We start from the raw sequence: 20,394 nt of genomic DNA on the forward strand, positions 1-20,394 counted from the left end.
GAGCCATGGGGCTCTTTAGCCTGGAAAAGTGCAGGCTCAGGGGTGATCTGATGGCCACCTATAAGTTTATCGGGGTGACCACCAGTATCTGGGGGAATGTTTGTTCACCAGAGCGCCCCATGGGATGACAAGGTTGAAGTCATAAACTACTGCAAGACCGTTTCAGGCTGGACATAAGGAAGCATTTCTTTACTGTCCGAGCCCCCAAGGTCTGGAACAGCCTGCCACCAAAGGTGGTTCAAGCACCTACATTGAACACCTTCAAGAGTAAATTGGATGCTTATCTTTCTGGGATTCTATGATCCCAGCTGACTTCCTGCCTTTTGGGCGGGGGGCTGGACTTGATGATCTTCCAAGGTCCCTTCCAGCCCTAATGTCTATGAAATCTATGAAAAACACACCTAGAAGCTGGGGAACACCCTTCTCAACAACACATTGGCTGAAAGGGAACTTGGAGTCATTGTTGACTCCAGGATGGACATGATCCGCCAATGCAAGGAAGTGGTTAGTAAGGCTAACCGCACCTTGCCGTGCATCTACAGATGCATCATAAGCAGGTCCAGGGAGGTGATCCTTCCCCGCTATGCAGCGCTGGTCAGGCCGCAATTGGAGTACTGGATCCAGTTCTGAGCACTGCACTTCAAGAGGGATATGGCTAACCTTGAGAGGGTCCAGAGGAAGGCCATTAGCATGGTCAGGAGGCAGCAGGCCAGGTCCTACAACTATAGGTTAAAGGGCCTGAATCTATTCAGCTTCCAAAAGAGAAGACTGAGAGGGGATCTGGTGGCCATCTATAAACTCACCAGAGGAGACCAGCGGAAAGAAGGTGAGGCTCTGTTCCTCCGGGCACCACTTGGAATAACAAGAAATAACAGCCACAGATTGATTGAGAGTAGGTTCAGGCTTGATATCAGGAGTAATTACTTTATGGTTAGGGCTGCGAGGCTCTGGAATGGTCTCCCAAGGGAGATGGTGCTCTCCCCTACTTTGGGGGTCTTCAGGAGGAGGTTGGATAGATATCTGGTTGGGGTATTATGATCCCAGCACTCATTCCTGCCCAGAGCAGGGGGTCAGACTTGATGATCTGTTCAGGTCCCTTCCGACCCTAGAAACTATGAAACTATGAGTGTTCTCAGTGATGTAGTACTTATTTGGGTAAGGCACTCAAACTTTTGGAGGCACATGCCACATGCCATGGTTCTTAGCTGTGCCATTCTATGGATGATTTTTTTTCAGCACCTTGTGGAAGAACTTGTCTGTCCTTCCCGAGTCCCTGTGCAGAAACCATCTTAGCTGACCAACTCTGTTAACTAAGCCACTTCATTTTAACCACTCTGTTAACTTGACACGTCAGTGGCAAGGCATGGATTCTTTGTTATGAGTGATGAGCTGTTTCAGCTGTTGACTTTAATGAATCCCAAGGTAGATGCAGGGCATGATATGTGATGGTGGATATTTTAGCAGTGACTTGTCACCCTGAAAGGATGATGGCAGGTCTTGGTGAGGAGACTGTGTTGCAGATGTCAGGCAGTAGAGAGACCTAATGCACAAATGAATCAGTGTGGAATTCCTCTATCCTGGGTCACAGTTTTAAAGCAGAATCAGAGGCAGAAAGTAATCAGATCATATCACTCAATGGAGATTGGATGACCAGGAGTGACTCCAGGAGTTGGATATGAACAAAGCTATCTTCACTGACCCGTGTGAGAAGCTTGCCTGCCCTTCCATTACCAGTACTGCACATTATTTCTTAAGTTTTTCATTTCTTATGTAGCATAGCCAGGCTCAAAAAGGAACTAGACCCATTAATTGACAATATATATATTACAAGCTGTTGAACAGAACAGTTGGAAATGTTTCCTCAATCATCTCTAAAGCAGTGAGGGTGGGTGTCAGGGGGCGGTAATGAATATGGTAAGGTGTAAATTGACCAATAAGGTCTCTAAGATTTTGTTGTTGGAGGCAACTCATTGCCACAAAAAGCAACAGTATGTTTCAGGTAGAGGTGGTCTACCCATGTCAGAAAAGTCATGTTGCCAATATGGGAAGTAGTAAGTGTAGCCATCATATTGGAATCCAAGATGGCTGCTGTAAATTTACATTTTGGTCAATACTTCAGCTCCCAGTAGGGTTAGAAAATCAATTCCAATGATGAAATGAACATTGTATGAACTGAAGACCTTAATTGTAACATTTCCATCATGGTAGCCATATTGGATTCCCACATGACTGACACATTATCATGTATGTATCAACTTAATATAATTAAAAAACCTAGTAAACAATACTCTGATACTAATGCCAAATGAAACTGATAATTGGCTCTATGTGCATGGAGCATGAGGGAGTTGTATGTAGGCAGAAGGTTATCCAGAGCTTTTCCTTGATGTCATCATTTCACCCTAACATCCAAAAGGGTTAAAGATGTTGATGGCTGACACAGCAGCACAACAAACTTTTCTACACAACTTCATAAATCGTTATCAACATTTGGCCTACTTCCTAGGTCTTCCATAGCTCTTGATGTTGAATAAACACTTTCCAAACAGTTTTCTTAGTGTAGCCACTGAACTGGCTGGTGATGTCACAGCCAGTGACACTGCATAATCCAATTAGAGATTCACGGACTGGGTCAGACAATTCTGACATAATATCTTGAGCTGGAATGAATCTTACTGAGTTGCTTCTCTTCATCCAAGCCTGAGGCACAAAATTATGCCATCAAAGAAGGACCAGTACATCTGTGTAATTGCAGGAGAGTACTAGAATTCTTGCTTCATTTGCTTCAGTGTGGTCAGAAGACATTCACCACCTTCATCTTCTACTAAACTGCAATATCTTTCAAGTAGGCCTTTTAGCCTGTATACCTTTTTCCATGCAAAACCAGCATCTAGTTCATCTATCATAGATTTCATAGACATTTGGGCTGGAAGGGACCCTGGAGGATCATCAAATCCAGCCCTCTGCCCCAGGGGCAGAAAGTCAGCAGGGATTATAGGATCCCAGCAAGATAAGCATTTGATGTCAGGCTCTTGCATGAGGAGAAAGAAGAATAACTTCTTGGACAATCTGCACATGCGAATGGGAATGAGAGACTACAGCCTTGTTGCTTTTGTTGGTACTCCTGCCTGCATTAAGGATGGTATTAGATCTTCAACACCAATTTGGCAATGCAACACTTCATTCTTCTCTGCCAGCTTGGGTATTCCACTGACTGATTCAAACAACAACACTTGACTCAAGTCTCTTCTTATTAGAACGTTTCTGGAAGAATATGCACATCCTGTAGTGAACTGCTGGAGTAGATGATCTGCTTGAGGTCCTAGTGTGTTCTTCACTTAATGTTGTTGGTAGATTTCACTTTCATCTTCTACCTTGTGCAGCTTTATTAACAGTGTCTCAATGTGTGCTTTGTGTGTAAAAGAACTGTAGCAAAAATAGTGCCTAGGGAATAGGTGATGTCTGCAGTTCAATGCTCTCTCTCTATAGCATCCACTTCTGTCAATGTTGGAGATAGAATACTGGGCTAGGTGAACCTTTGGTCTGACCCAATATGGTACTTCTTATGTTCTTATGTAGAGTAGGGAGCCCCTACCATTCTAGAGTAAGTTGCTAGTGATGTCTGACGTGCTCTGTCAGACTGTTACAGGTAATGACTAACCATCTTGGCATTGAAAATTAACTGCCAGCGAGGTGATGAGGGAACTTTGCAAGACAATTGCTGCTGTAGCTCACTGTTGGGTGGCAACAATTGCTAATATCCTTACAGAAAATTAGCTGTTGAACAAATACATTTCCCAGACTGTGCTGGAACCAGCAATGGTACACATGTGAGCATCACCTCCTTCTCCCCTCCAAAATCCATTGAAGTCATCAGTGAAACTTCCATTGCCTGCAGTGGGTAATTACAGAAGGGTAATTACAGAATGAATTTCATATTACTGGGAAATGTTTGCTAGGATGTTGCTTTGTTTTAAAAGAGAAAGCAGCCAATTGGAAAAAGACTGCAAAAGAAGAAAACTTTTGCAGCATAAGTTCTTTATTGAAAAAGCTAAGGACAGTCATTCAAGTCTTTAACTGCTTATCAAAATGCAGTGACAAATGTAAATCAATCTCTATCATATGTAAGTAAAAATATTAAGTTTGGAAAGGCTGCCATTTAAGAATATGGCCAGTGAGCCATTTACAAATAATCATAATATCTCTAAGGGCTGACTTTGTTTTGCTTACCAGTTTTTCATTACTGTATGGAAAAAAAGAAAATTTCTAAAAATGTACCCTTATTGAAAACCTATTTTCCCCTTCATTAACCAGGCTGACTTTCTACCCTTTAATGCTTTTTGTATTTTTTTATCTTATTGACCAGAATGATTGAATGTGGAATAGTAATTGATTTTCAGAACGAGAAGCCCAGGCATTTGATAGAGCACATCACAAGTCTATTCCAAGTTCAAGTGCAATTAATATCATCCTCTCAATTATTGTATTTATCAGTGGTTAATATTAATGGGCTTGTGATATCCTGTCAGCCTATTTCAGTGGCTGGCTCCTCAATAGTATAGTAGGACTTCAGTCATAACTAGATCTGATTAAAAATACTAAATCTGTGTTTTATTACTCTGGTTGCATCTAGACTTTAATAAACTTCAGTCCCTTACTGTGGTGATTATCAAAACAACCATCTAGGACAAAATGGGTCTTGATGCCACTTTCTCCCCAAATAACGTGTAATAACTCTTCATTGCTGCTTCAAGTTTTCATGCACTTATTGTACAACCTGGTAAAATTTAATCTAGATACTTGAATGAATTGTAAAATAGGTAAGATGGATATCAGCTGATCTATTAATCCTCCAGGCCATTGCAGGGGCTGGGGGAGGGTGGGGGCACAGTGGTCACAAACTTCATCTTCTACTCATTAAAAAAATGCATCAAGACTTTTAACTGTCCCTGGAACCTGGGATAAGAGAAGATATGCGGTGGTTTAACATCTCAGTGAAAAGGCAGAATGGTGTAACACATCCCAGGTGCTGTCAAATGTCTTAAAGTCCAAGCTCCTGGAATCAGGTGATTAAGTGAGGATTTCAACCTTTTTTCATTTTTATTTTAAAGTAAGGCTGTGGAAGGAGGAAATATGGGACTCATGAGGTGAGGACATGGGAGAAGAAGCAGAGGTTTTAGGAGAGACTGGGACAGGCTGGGTAAGGAGGCTGGGACAAAAAGTCCTTGGAGTGGAGATTTGCGATGAAGGAGGTGACAAGAATGAGAGACTGACTAGGACTGAAATAGTGGCAGGTTGGATGGGACTGGGCAGAGGAGACTGTGTTTTGAGGAGGAATTGGTAAAAGAGTGTGTGTCCACTAGAACCCATTCCCCTCCAGAGCCTAGGATAGGCCCCAGAATTCCTGGGTCTTACCAGCCACTTGCTGTCGGCAAATACCAATGAAACTCACTAGTAAAGTGTCTCTACCCTCAATATTGTTGGTCCACATAGAGGTTGACAGCTTCTATGACACACTGCTATCACTTACTCCGTTAGTTCAAGAGGCAGAGGTCTGTGTGGTGAATCAAAAGCTTCCAACCCTGCTGATGAACCACATGAGAGTGAACACGATTCAATGTAACAACATTTCAGAAAGAGGGGGAAGGATCAGACTTTTCTTTTAAGAAAACCTAAGCAATTACACACAGAAACTACATTACAAGAGCATTTTAAGGCTATAAACTCAAATATTTAAAAAAACCTGAGTTACATTTGCTTGAGGACCTTGAATTCATCCCCTTTGTGCATTTCCATTTTGTGACTGCTTAGGGACAGGAAACTGGGTGCAACTGAAAAATATTATATTCTCTGCAAAGGGCCAGGGCCCAGCTAACATAAACCAGTGCAGGCACCAACGATACTGCCACGAATGATGCTGAGCAGATCAAAGATGACTGTGAGGCTCTTGGCATGAGGATTAAGGAGGTTGGAGCACAAGCAGTGTTCTTGTCAGTTCTTTCTGTGGAAGGTAAGGGTCCAGGCAGAGACCATCATATCATGGAAGTGAACACATCTGAGACAGTGGTATAGACATGAAGGCTTCAGCTTCTTCAACAATGGGCAGATGTTCTTGGGAGGAGGCCTGCTATCAATAGATGGGATCCATCTGACAAGAACGGGGAATCTTTGGGCATCATCTGGCCAATCTAGTAAGGGGGGCTTTAAACTAGATTTTACAAGGGATGGTGATCAAAACCCTCCAGCTATAGAGCACACAGCCCAGAGGGGAAAGGACTTGAAAATGCAACTTAACTCTGGGAAAGGCCAGAGACCTACAGAATGCAGAAGGGAAGCAAGTCAATCACAATGCAAAATACATCCCATGCATGTATGTAAATGTGAGATGTGTGGAGAACAAACAAGGTGAGCTGGCAGCTGCAGCCTGTGAAAAGAACTGTGATCTGATTGCCATCACAGAGACCTGCTGGGACAGCTCTTATGACTGGGATGTCAGCAGTGAGGGTTACACTCTGTTTAGGAAGGATATAGTTGGGAGAAAAGGTGGTGGTGTCGCCTGTATGTCAGAAACACATACACTTGTTCCCTAGTTCATGAGGAAGAAGACAGAAAAGCAGAATGCATTTAGGTGAAGATGAAAGATGGGATATAATGGTAGGGTTTTATTATAGGATACCAAATCAGGAAGAGCAGGTGGATGAGGAACTTTTTGAGCAGGTAGATGAGGAACTTTTCAAGCAGGTGACAAATGTATCCAAAAGTTATGGGAAAGTACTGATATGAGATTAGAGTTTTCTGGATATCTGCTGGAAGAGAAATGCAGCCAAACCTAAAATGTCTATCTGGTTCCTAACTTGCATGAAAGATAACTTTCTGTTTCAGAAAATGGAGGATTCAACTAGGGGATCATCTGTCTTGGATTTTGTCTAGACCAACAGGGAAGGACTGGTGGAGTGATCACAGTACAACAGAATTCCAGATCCTGAGACAGGGAGAGCATGAGGTCAGGAAAGTTAAGGTGCTAGATTTCAGAAAGGTGGATTTCAACAAGATTACCTGGCAAAGGAAGTTAAGGATAACAACAAGAGGGTCTACGCGTATATTGGCCACAAAAGGACCAAGGAAGCTGTGGGTCCTTGTAATAGGGAACCCCTGTCCCTGTTACTACTGAAGGCAGACAAGTAAAGGTAGTAGTGGAGGTGGGCTGAGCCTGGCTCTGATGAAGGCAATGAATTAACTAGTGACTGGCCACACCTGGCTGTGAAGCACAGCAGGTCTGGTCAGGTGACTGGAAGTAGGCTAGGAGATTTAAACCCAACCCAAGGCTATACCAAGGCAGACAGAGGGACAGGAGTGTAGTGTGTATGTGCTGGAGAGGTAGATGTGCATGTAAGGTACCTAAAGGAACTGGGAGGGGAAGATCCTAGGCAAGTAAGGCCTGCAGGCTGCTTTGACAAAGGGAGAGACTTTGTATTTCTGCAGTGGAGCAGACCACTTGTACCTTTTGATTTATTGTTTTGATTTGATTTAGACTTGTGAACCAGAGGACTGGCTTGTGGATACTGGGGTAAAGAAGGCCATGGATAGGGGGCCTGGGTACACCCTGCTTTCCGTAAAGGCTAAAAGACAACCCTGAGCTGGGGGAGGGGGACCTCTAGCAGAAGTCTAAAAAAGGAGACAAAACTCTAAAAAGTTCCAAGATAGCTGTTGATGGGAAAAAGTTCCCAGAAACTGAGGTCTTAACTAGTGGGCCAAGGTAGGTGTGCCCAGAGAGAAAAAGGGGCCTACGCTTTAACATCTGGGGCTTAGGCTTTGAATGACAGGCCTTCAGAAATCAGTAGGGACAGCCCCAAGAAAGGGTAAGCCCTATATTGGTGTGCAGGGTCAGAAGGAAAGAGTAGGGAGACAGGTCTGGCCAGGTGGTCTGCATAGCTGCTACTGGTCCTAGGACTTCAGAGAATCATATAAAATTAGGGCTGGAAGGGACCTCAGGAGGTCATCTAGTCCAACCTCCTGCTCAAAGCAGAATCATCCCCAACTAGATCATCCCAGCCAAAGCTTTGTCTAGCTGGGCCTTAAAAACCTCAAAGGATGGAGCTTCCACCACCTCTCTGGGTAACCTGTTCCAGTGTTTTACTGCCCTTCTAGTGAGAGAATTCTTCCTAATATCTAACCTAAACTTCCCTTGCTGCAACTTGAGACCATTGCTCCTTGTTCTGTCATGTACTACCTTTGAGAACAGTCTAGCTCCATCCTCTTTCAAACCCCGCTTCAGGTAGTTGAAAGCTGCTATTAAATCCCCTCTAGGTTTTTTCTTCTCCAAAGTAAATAAGCCCAGTTCCCTCAGCCTCTCTTCATAAGTCATGTCCTCCAGCCTCCTCACCATTTTTGTTGCCCTCTGCCAGTCTCTCTCCAATCTGTCCACATCCTTTCTGTAGTGGGCGGGGTCCAAAACTGAACACAATACTCCAGATGTGGCCTCACCAGTATTGAATAGAGGGGAATAATCATTTCCCTCAACCTGCTGGCAATGCTTCATAATGAAGCCCAATATGCAGTTAGCCTTCTTTTCAACAAGGCACACTGCTGGTTCATATTCAGCTTACTGTCCACTGTAACCCCTGAGTCCTTTTCTGCAGAGCTGCTGCCCAGCCAGTCAGCCCCCAGCCTGTACCGGTGCATGAGATTGTTCCATCCTAAGTGCAGGTTTTTGCACTTGTCCTTGTTGAACCTCAAGAGATTTCTTTTGGCCCGATCCTCTAATTTGTCTAGGTCACTTTGAAGCCTAGCCTGACTCTCCAGTATATCCACTACTCCCCTTGGCTTGGTGTCAGCTCTAAACTTGCTGAGGTTGCACTCTATGCCATCTTCCAGATCACTGATAAAGACATTGAACAAAACCAGCCTTAGGACAACCCCTGGGGCACTCCACTTCCTACCAGCTGCCAACTAGACATTGAGCCACTGATTACTACCCTCCAAGCCTGATGCCCAGCCAGTTTTCTATACACTTTACAGTCAATTCATCCAGCCTGTATTTCCTTAGCTTTCCTAAAAGAATGTTGTGGGAGACCATATCAAAAGCCTTGTTAAAATCAAGGTATATCACATCCACTGGTCTCCCTGCATCCACAGAGCCATCACCTCATCATAGAAGACAATCAGGTTGGTCAGGCATGCCTTGCCCTTGGTGAATCCATGCTGATGTTCCTAATCACCTTCTCCTCCAAGTGCTTAGAAATGGATTCCTTGAGGATCTGCTCCATGATTTTTCCAGGGGCTGTAGTGAGACTGATTGATCTGTAGTTCCCTGGATCCTCCTCTTTCCCTTTCTTAAAAAGAGGCACTGTGTTTTTCCTTTTTCAATCATCCGGGACCTCACCTGATCACCATGAGTTTTCAAAGATGATGGCCAGTGGCTCTGAAATTTCATCAGCCAACATCCTCGGCACTCATGGGTGCATCCCATCCAGCCCCATGGACCTGTACACATCCAACTTTTCTAAATATTCCCTAACCTGTTCTTTTGCCCCTCCTGCTTGTTCACCTCATCCCCAAACTGTGCTGCCCAGTGCAGTAGTCTGGGAGCTAACTTTGCCCATGAAGACCGAGGTGAAAAAAGCATTGAGCACTTCAGCCTTTTCTGCATCCTCTGTCACAAGGCTGTCTCCCCCATTCAGTACAGGACCCACACTTTCCCTGATCTTCCTTTTGCTACTGATATACTTGTAGAAACCCTTCTTGTTACCCTTCACATCCCTTGCTAGCTGTAACTCCATTTGTGCTTTGGCCTTCCTGACTTCATCCCTGCACATCTGAGCAATGCTGTTATATTATTCCCTAGTTATTTGTCCAAGTTTCAACTTCTTATAAGCTTCCTTTTTGTGATTTAGTTTACTGAAGAGTTCCCTGTTAAGCTGATCTGGTCTTCTGCCATATTTGCTAGTCTTCCTGCATATCAGGATGTTTTGTTCCTGCACTCTCAATCAGGCTTCTTTAAAGTACAGCCAGCTCTCCTGGACTCCTCCCTGTCAGTGTGGCCTCCCAGGGGATCTGGCCCATTAGTTCTCTAAGCAAGTTGAAGTCTGCTTTTCTGAACTCTAGGGTCCATACTCTGCTGCTCTCCATCCTTTGTTTCCTTGGGATCCTGAACTCAGTCATCTTGTGGTCACTGCTGCCCAAGTTGCCATCCACTGCATTCCCCACCAATTCATCCCTATTTGTGAGCAGCAGGTCAACAAGAACATGGCCCCTAGTTGGCAGCTCCAACACTTGCACCAGGAAGTTGTCCCCAACACTTTCCAAAAACTTTCTGGATTGCCTGTGCACTGCTGTATTGCCCTCCCAGCAGATGTAAGGGTAATTGAAGTTTCCCATGAGAACCAGGGCTTGCAATCCAGAAACTTTTGATAGCTGTTTGAAGAAAGCCTCATCCACCACTTCCTCCTTGTCTGGTGGTCTATAGCAGATACCTACTTCCTTCCACTTTCCACCGTCCAGTAACTTTGAAGTCATGGTAGGCAGGTAACAGAAACATAGGCAGGCCAAGTGAAGGTAGTGGTAGAGCAGCATTGTCTCTAGATACCTTTACAGTCCTCTTTTAACAAGCCAGAGGGAACTCCTAACTGAAGATGCAAAAGAAGAGGATCTACTCAACAAATACTTTACCTTGGTCTTCACAAAAAAACCAAGCTGAAGTCAGGCACCTAATAAGGATTATCTGGATAAGAAAGGGGGCAAGCTGTGGAAGGAGATAACAAAAGTGAGAGTCAGAGAGCTTTTGTGGAGTCTAAATGAATTTAATTCAGCAGAGCCAGATGAACTTCATCCTAGGGTCCTGAAGGAACTGGCAGAGGAAATCTTGGAGCCCTTGGCTTCATGAAGTTGTGGGAAATTATGCCAGGTACCAGGGGACTGGAAAAGGAGCCAATGTAGTGCCCTTCTTTAAAAAAGGAAAAAAAGGAGGATCCAGGGAGCTGCAGACCAGTTAGCCTCACCTCAATACCCAGAAAGTTACTGGCGCATATCCTAAGGAAGACCATTTGTAAGCATCTGGAGGAGGAAAGCCTGATCAAAAGCAGCCATCGTGGACTTATGAAAACAAATCATGTCAGGCAAACTTGATCTCCTTCTTTGACAAAGTAACTACTTGGGTGGATGAATGGAATTCTGTGGATATTGTGGCTTTTGACAAGGTCTGGCACGACTCTCTTACAAACAAATTGAAGAAATGCAGGCTAGGTAAAACTACTAATATTGAAGAAATGTGGGCTTGGTAAAACTACAGTGTGGATAGATAACTGACTCAATAGCCGTAAACAAAGGGTAATAGTTAATGGGTCCATGTCAGAATGGCAGAAGGCTTTGAGTGCCATCCCACAGGGGTCTGTCCTGGGCCTGATGCTGTTCAATGTGTTTCTTAATGATTTGGATGCTGACACAGAAAGCTTCTTGAGCAAGTTTGCAAACGGCATGAAACTGGGAAGGATTATGAACATGTTGGAGGATGCAAGAGCAATTCAGAAGGATCTCAACAGATTCGGAAGTTGGGCTAGAGCTTACAGGATAAAGTTCAGTGCAGGCAAATGCAAGGTGCTACACCTCAGGAGAAATCATCAAAAATACAAATATAAAATGGGTGACACCTGGCTGAATGGCAGCACTAAGAAAAAGGACTCTGTCTGGAGTCTTGGTAGATTACAGACTCAGTGGGTACATCTACATGAGATGTTATGTTGCCGTAGCGACCAACTACCAGGCCATGATTCATCACTACAGTGACATAGTGTCAGCAGGCACAAACCGTAACACTGATGCTACTGTGCTGTTGCTTGTTGCTACTGCACAGTAGGGTCAGAAATGACCTGTGTGCTGCTGGGACTGTGCAGTAATGGCAGTTACTGTGCAGTCATTTAGTACTTTCTTTAGTAAGTCATTTAGTACTTGTTACTGTGCAGTCCCACAGGGACACAGGTCATTTCTGACCCTACTGTGCAGGAGCAACGAGGTATTGTGCAGTAGCTCATTCCTACTGCACAGTAGCATCAGCATAACAGTTCATGCCCATTGACATTACATTGCTAAAACAAGTACTGAGTGACTGCACGTTAACCGCCATTACTGCACAGTCTCGGCAGTGCTCAAATCATTTCCAACCCTACTGTGCTACTGCACAGTAGCATTGGCATCATGGTTCACGCTCAGCAGTCACTACAGCAGTCACACAGTCGCTATGGCTATGTCGCATCTTGTGTAGATGTGCCCAGTATGAGTCTGTAGTGTGACGCAGCCAAAAGGCGAGTGCAATTTTGGAATTTATCAATAGAAGTATTAGGAGCAAAACACAGGAGATGACAGTGCCTCTCTACTTGACACCAGTTATACCTCATCTGGAGTGCTGTGAGCAGTTCTGGGCTCTGCATTTTAAAAAAGATGTGAAGATGTTAGAGAGGGTCTAGAGGTAGGCAACAAAGATGATAAAGGGCTTGGAAAGCGAGTCATATGAGGGGATCCTGAAGGACCTAGACAGTGGAAAAGGTGCTTAAGAGGGGGCACGATAGCTTTCTTCAAATACTTGAAGAACTTCCATAAAGAAGAAGGAAAGACGAATGGCTTGAAGTTGAAGCAAAGTAAGTTTAGATTGGATATCCAGAAAAACTTCTTCATTGTTACAATAGTGAGGCAGTGGAATAGACTACCTAGGGAAGTCATGGACTCTCCATGACAAGACGTGTTCAAGAATAGGTTGGAGAGTCATTGGCTGGGGATGATCTAGGCACAACTATGCTTGTGTTCTATTGTAGGTAGTTCCCATGCTTCTGGGCTTTTCTGGTTACATCTACCTTCCTGCTATATGTGTCAGGGTGTTTTTAAGCCTTCCTCAGAGGAGGACCTTGGCTACCATGGTTCCCCTGCTTTTCCTGTGGCAGGTTAGGGTGTTTCCGGGTTGACAGTCTTATGTAGAAGTTAGATGAAGGATTGTATGGGATAGACATGATCCTGCTTCAGGCAGGGTGCTGGACTAGATGACCTCTGGAGATCCCTTCTGGCCCTATTTCTCTGATTCTATGTTGACTTTAATTCCCATTCATACTTACCAAGGACCTAATCTATTATATAGGCCTCCTTCAGAAGTCATAGACATTTCTCTCTAGAACTTATGATCATGGTCAGCAGCTAGCCTAAGTGTACACTGGGATGTCTTTTGCTGTCATTCCAGATATAATATGCTATAGCTGTGGATAATGTGGGTAGAATGCCAAAAATCCCTTTCTTCCTCTGCTTCCTTCTTGAAAAAATAAATGAGTTAGGAGGAGGCCAAGGGAGGGAGGAAAGAATTCCAACACTCAGGGCAAATCAGATATTTGCAATGAAAGAATGCTTCTTCAAGATAGCCCAGTGTACACAGGAAGGAAGTCAATATCTCCCTGGGAACTAATTGTACCTTCTCTCCTTTGTTTTCCTTTCTTACCTTCTTCTGGTTGGATGGAAGGTGGTCTTCAGTAAGTATTGCAATTCCAAAGATATTATGGATCTCTTCTGCATTGCCACTGGGTTACCAAGGTAGGTGTCACCTCATAGTCTATATCAAACATAACATGCATTTCAGTGTATTGTTCCCTCTTCAGAACAATCGAGAAATGGACCCAAAAAGAAGAAGCAAGATCTTAATCTAGTGCCCCAGCTGCATCTCTTGTTCCAGTTATTCAAGGATGAGAAATTGGGGAAATGCAGTAATTCATACCTTGTACATAAATTAGAAAAGTGCTTAATGCACTGCTGGAAGATGTCAGATACCTCAGTGCTGGATGTATTAGAATAGAATAGAATGGAAGTGTATGTCAAGAAATTACAGACAACTCCAGTCAGTTTTACATTTGGAGTGAATAGACATGTGAATCTAGGCCAAAGTCCAGATATCCAAACACAGTATACCCATTGATACTTAAGGAACCAAAATATCACAATTGCCCATATCCAGGGCAATGCTTTCCCTTATTTCTATTACTTCTGCAGAGGCCTAAAAATGTTATGTGTTTGGTACTCCTGGCATTTGTTTTGTTTTGTTTTGCTTTGTTTTGTTTTACTTGTCATGGGATTTGTATCTCTGAATCACCAGACAGAGAGGAGGTTTCAACCTAAACCTTTGCCTTGAGTAGGCCTTTTGCATGTGGAATGCACTCAGTTCCTGCTGGACTCCGGGCAGTACAGGCCCTTCTAAAGGAGGTATACAGAAAGGAGTATGATGGGTCTTATTTCCTAAGTTTGTGTCCACACAATGTACCAAAACTGGGGGCCGGGAGGTGGTGGGGTGGAGAAGGGAGAAATGGGAGTGCTGGAACAAATCATAGAATCACAGGGATATTCTGTGCAATTAACTTTTATGGTGTTTGGTGGAGGGAGGAGCATCATATTGACTGTATTGGCTACAGTTTTTTAACATAAAACTTTGGATGGAAACCTGTCACAGTGACAAATCAATATGGTTTGTTGTTTACCCTGACAATATCCCTCTCATTTGACATTAGAGAGGTTAATAACTGTGATTTGCCTGTAATGTCAAACACTTCCGCTCCATCAGCCAGAAAACCTTATTTAACCATATAAGTCATTCATGAACAATAACAGAATGCTCAATGAAATGTTCTGTGTTGTGTTTCATTTTTAAATAGGGGCTTGCAAAAGACTATTGAGGTATCACTAATTTTAAACCAGCTCCTGGAAAACTCATTTTTTTACATGAATCCATAATGTCAAAACTAGAAAATGCATTGCAGTATTTTCTGAAATTCTTTCAGCAAGGGATATTGTTATTTGTTTTTGTAAAGGAGCTTGTTTAGAAATTTCTAAATTCCCCATATTAAAAGAACACCAGTGGTGATCCCTTATGTAGCATGGACCTAAGGGACATAAGGGAAGTTGGATTGTATATGTATTGTCTTAAGGTAAATATTGATATTGATTTCCAGCTCAGGCAGTTTATATCTGTCTAGTAAATCAATCTTGATAGCTCTTCAGTAGAAGTTAATGGCAAATAATTAAACAGCGCACAGCCTATATGATTTCAAAGGGAGCAAAGTTCCTTCAGAGGATAGACTTGACCGTACTTCATTTTTGGTCACAAAAAACTCCTGTGGTTGGGATATGAACAGAACATAACCACAGGACATCCAAACTTCTATGCCTTGCTCCTTACATAGTCAATAATGCAAAATGGATGTGACATGGCAGCCAGTCAAAATGAGGGAGATTATGTCCACTTAGCCAGGAAGCTAACGGCAACATAAGATCACAAGCACAATCAAGACCATCCTGTTCTAGTTAAATAAATCTCTTGGAAACGTGTCTTTCAGGAACGCAACAATCTCACTTTTGACATCGGATAACTGCATGGTGTCCATTGATCCAACAATGCCAGCAAACTCAGAGAGGTAGGTTTTTAAGGGCCCAATACCATAGGATGGAGTGAAAGCCAAGGAAAAAGCTTTTTCTGGGCCACAAGTGCTCTTCTTATGTTTCTGAGCATTAAAGATTCCCTTCTGGGAGGCAGATGTCAGGAACAATTGTACACAGGATTAGAACACTGATGCTTCTTTGGTTTTGACTTTTACTCATCATTAAATTAGGACGAGTTATTCAAGAAAATGAATACTGCATGTAAGTATTTAATGTAGGACATCTGTTCCCAACCCACTCTGTCTGCTCTCAAGCTCCCAGCGCTCTTTGTTCACTGGCTTCTTTATTGCTTTATTAGAACCTAGGCATGCCATTATTTGTAAACAGGAACCCAAGACTTTTATGAGGCATGGACTCATTTGCATACAGCTCTACTCCCTTCTCTAAATCCCTTTTGGCCTCTGGCTTCTGACTGCATGTTCAGCTTTGCTATTCTTCTTTATTATTATTACTGAAGTACCACCTAGGAGATAATCTAGAAACCACTGTGCTACACAAGTACAAGTCAGGCCCCAAATAACGTCTACCTTTCCAGTAACAAGTTCTTGAGCCTGTCTGTTCCCAATCTAACATGATTCTTCCCAAAGGGAGAGGTATTTCTGCTATGCTGGCAGCATGCCTCTTGTGCATTTCAACACCCTAAAACAGCACATCTGAGACCTCTAAGAAGGCCAGTTCAATAGTAAAGTGCACTTCCTAGAAGACATCTTTTTTATTTCCGTGGACACATTTTCACACACACACAGACTTAAGTATTTATTAAAATACTTACTCCTTCTCTTCATGGCATTTACATCAGTCCTGCACCACAAATAGCTTTATCAGTGTTGTCATGGCCAACCCTCTTTTATGTTTTACAGTAATCCATACAAAGTGATACCTGTGACCACTGGGCATCTATCAGGTAAAATATCTTTATTTTAACCTAACATTTATTAAAACACCTTTGTGACACAGTTACCAGTTTTGGATTCATTTTAAAAACTGTAATTGAAAAAATATATCACATGTAAATCTAGCTGCAGTGTAAACCTCCCTCCCCCCAAATTAATATCGTTACAGCTATGCTATAGCAAAAAAAACACTTGGTCAAAAGACCCTATATGTAGAACTTCAACAAAATGATTCACAGTTATAAGATATTTGCAGGCAGCCAGCACTCAGTATGGAGGAATACCTGGGCACACAGATCAGGGGATTTTCAAAGGTGCTCAGCATCTATCTGACTCTGCCCCCACTGACGTGAAGAGAAAAATCTCATCATGTTCAGAGGGAACAGTTCAGGTCAATGCTGGCCATCTTTGAAAACTGCACACAACATCTGGACCCTCAGTGCTTTGGAAAGGCTCAGAAAATGGGGTTGTTCCATGAAGCAGTTACCTACTGCACACAGTGTAGCTTTAGCTACGTCTAACAGGACCAAAGGCACTCTGGATGGAAGACAACAATCCACATACAAGGGCTTTCAGGAAGTAATTTCAAAACAAAACAATTTTGTGTGCACTGTGTGAGGAAACTCCACAGAACTGGAGACCACTGATGGCAGCATTGTCGAATGCACCCATTGCTCAGAACTATGTAGGGAAGTGATATCACTGAGCAAATAATCACTGCACACACAATGATTTCAAGGCTTTATTTCAAGACTGCCAGTACCTTTTAACACAGCTAGTATATACTATATGTTCTTCCAGAGCTCAGTCTCCAAAGTAAATGTGTTGTTGTTCCATCCACAAAGGGAACAGAAAGGCATTCTGCCCTGTTTATGCCATGCTTTCTCTCTATTTCTGAGTGCTGTGCTTAGGCTAATGGCTTCCGCATTGTGCACCACCAGTGGTCTGCAGGGCATTTGCTTGGCTTGAGCCCCATCAGTGCCAGGACCCACTGCCACTGTGGTGTAGACAAGCCCCTAGGGTATTTTTGACTTCTGACATTTTCCCATGGTCCTAATTCTTACACTAGCTGACAGTGACAGGAAATGCCTTATGCAGAGTACAATTTGTTATTTAAACATTTTTGCTGTGTTCTTGCTGCATTTTGCAAAGTACAGGATACCCAAAGATCGCCCAGGGAAAGGGGAGAAAAATTTCTGTGGGTTTCGATGCCAAAGCAGGCAGACTGTTTCTGATATGGAAAGAGTAGAATTGGACAATATTCAAGGAATTTAATGCTTCTTTCATGTCTGTTTGTCTTACATTGACCGGCATTAATTTTAAATATTCCTGACATTTTTCAGACAGTGGAAATACTTGTTTTCTCGCCTCTTTGTTAAGACTTTCAATTCTTGTCTTCTCTTTTCAACCCAGACCAACTGCATTAGGAGTGTGCATCCATCTTCTGCTTTCAGAGCAAGTAGCTATTAGACCAAATACATGCTAGAAAGGGTTGCAGCATTTTCTGGAAGGAGTGGAGCTACTATTCCTCTTCTCCAGTGATCTGTGATATGACTCAAAAATAGTGAGGTGCACTTCATGGAAAGAGTACAAAAAGTGAGATTGGAAAATATAACCTTTTGTCACTGTAGCAACTTCTCCACAATTAGAGTGGCACATAAGAGTGCTGCTGAGAGATGGTTCATTATTTCCTGATCATCACCTGAGATCGACCAGCACTATAAAAGATTTCTTTCCAATAGCATGACTGAAGAACATTCATTGACTCCAGTACCAGCTGTTATTTTACAGGTGAATTGATTAGATATCTTCCATTCAAAGCTATTGATCTATTTCCTCAGGTTAGACCAGGGTTAGGTGGCACAAACTGAGGGCTGTAGTAAAGTTAAAGCATTTTGCAATGTTCTAGATGCCAGTTTGATGGCATTAGTATCATGTTCTATGAGGGAAAAAGGGTGCTGTAGGACTCAGTCAGTTCATATATGCTTTGGTTCATGTGGAAGGGTAACTCTTTTGGATACTACTACACTTTAACAAAGCTAAATAGAAGACCCATGGAATGATGAGCCAGCCTTTAAAGAGCTCATCCATTAATGAACAACTAGAAAGAGACTTTTTGAGTTAAGCCACTGATTGCCGTTGCTTGGAGGCAGTGAATTCACCCAGTGGCAGATCCAGAATTTTGAAAAGCGGGGTGCAGATAGTGAGATGCACCATCCCATATGAAACGACACATTTTTCTCCAGTTAAACTAGAAACTTTACTGGTATGCCAGGGGCCTAGGGCTGTACTGAAGCAAAAACAAATATAACTTCATTGGAATGAGTTAAGAACAATCTGCAGGGCTGTGAAATAGGAACTTCATTACCAGGAGCAGCTAACAGACTGCAGAATTGAAGAACAAAGGATAGCTTGATGGGGAACATCATGGCCATTAAAAAGAAGACAGAGTCATTAGCACCTGTGGAATGAAGAGTTTAGAAGGGATCAAGTAGATTATATGGACCATGAATCAATTGACTCCCTCAGCACTGTCTGACTAGAAATTTTGCTGCCACTGCCAGGCAGGAATCAAAGAGGAGGGGAGTGCAAGTGTACCAGTGCACCCCCACCCTCCCAACACCACCCTGCATTCACCGTACACTTTTTTTTATGTCACTACCACTAGCTCATTCAAGCAGAAAATCACAACAATGGTAATCTGAGGACTGAGGTGGAAATGCATGCTGATATGCAGAAGCCAGTAGTTTCTCTGTCCTTCTGATTGTGATTTAGACCAGCAGTTTTCAACTTGGGGGCCATAAGCAGGTTTTAAAGAGTCCACCACAGCAGGGAGGAGCTGCCTCATCCCTCCAGGGCAGAGGCGAGTCCTGAGGAAGGGGCAGGCACTCAGCAATCTTGTCAGCCATGCTGCAGGTAGGTGGGTGAGGCTCTGTGCTGCTGCTGCTCAGGAGGATGGACCCCACCAAGCTGTGCCCGCTGCACCCAGGGATGTGCAGGAAGTGCTGGGGAGCCAGGGCAATGGGTCATGGAGTTTTTATAGCATGCTATGAGGGCTTCAGGAAGTCAAAGGTTGAGAAACCCTGATCTAGACCACTGCTTCAAGAGATCATAACATTGATCACTCCTTTCTAAAGGGCCTCTAGAGAGCCAATACATTCTATTGTTAGCCAAGACAAAATATGAAAAATGCATCTGTGCCTCCAACTTCCCTTGCCATTTAAATGAGTCTTTTAAATTAGCAAGTTATAAAGTGCCTGCATGGAAGCATAACCAAGATTTCCTCCCAGAGCTACCAGCTGGAATTGGAAAAGCTAAATCAACATGGATTTCTGTAGCTTCCTGGCAGTAGACCTGTGTGAGAATCTATTAATAGCCCTAGTTCCTGGATTGATGAGTCTGTTGATGATACATGGGACCTCAAGTGAGAGCCACAGAGATTTTTTTTTTGGAATGGTTAAATATATACACTACCAATCTTGCACCTATTCATTATTTGCAAAATGACAGAAACTTGTCACACTGCCTAAATCTACATATATTATGACCTATCTGCTTTTATTTGTGATGCAAGTTAACTCTTAAAACTTATGCAAGAGTGTGTGACATGCTATTCTGACCAGCAGTGTCTTAAGGACAAAGCCTCCCCTCATCCTATGGAGCTGCTTCCTACATAGGCTAGGGACAGCCATTACACATAAACCAGTTTAAGTGATCAGAAACTGGTTTAAACCTGTAACAGAACAGATGTTCAGTGCACAGAAACCAGTTTGAAAATGGCTGAAACTGGTTTGACATAAATCTGGTTGAATGTATTATCAGACTTAACTGATTTGGGTCAAACTGGTTTATGCAATGTCTGTCCCAGGCCCCTTGCTCATTTAAGTTAAATCAGACTCCCCCAGCATCCCAGCATGCTCTCTGCGCTGGGCAGGGCTCTCTGCTTCAGAGCACAGCTGGCTCCTCCCCTCTGCTCTCTGGATGGAACTCCAACAGAGACTGTAGGTATCTGTCTGGCTTCCCTCGGCCCTATTCCCCGCCCCCC

The 20,394-nt window shown here is 43.2% G+C and overlaps 1 protein-coding gene across 1 annotated transcript in view; it reads left to right on the top strand.

Annotated features, from left to right (window-relative positions):
• Window positions 1-20,394, top strand: part of PDE9A (phosphodiesterase 9A) — a 99,431-nt gene that overhangs the window by 18,753 nt on the left and 60,284 nt on the right. The window contains exons 2-4 of the mRNA XM_019528993.1: window positions 13,493-13,563; window positions 15,354-15,431; window positions 16,317-16,360. Coding sequence (XP_019384538.1) covers window positions 13,493-13,563; window positions 15,354-15,431; window positions 16,317-16,360 — 193 coding nt within the window. The remainder of the gene's footprint in view (window positions 1-13,492; window positions 13,564-15,353; window positions 15,432-16,316; window positions 16,361-20,394) is intronic.

The sequence above is a fragment of the Crocodylus porosus genome, unplaced genomic scaffold (assembly GCF_001723895.1).
Source record: "Crocodylus porosus isolate Cpor-Errol unplaced genomic scaffold, CroPor_comp1, whole genome shotgun sequence".
NCBI lineage: Eukaryota > Metazoa > Chordata > Crocodylia > Crocodylidae > Crocodylus > Crocodylus porosus.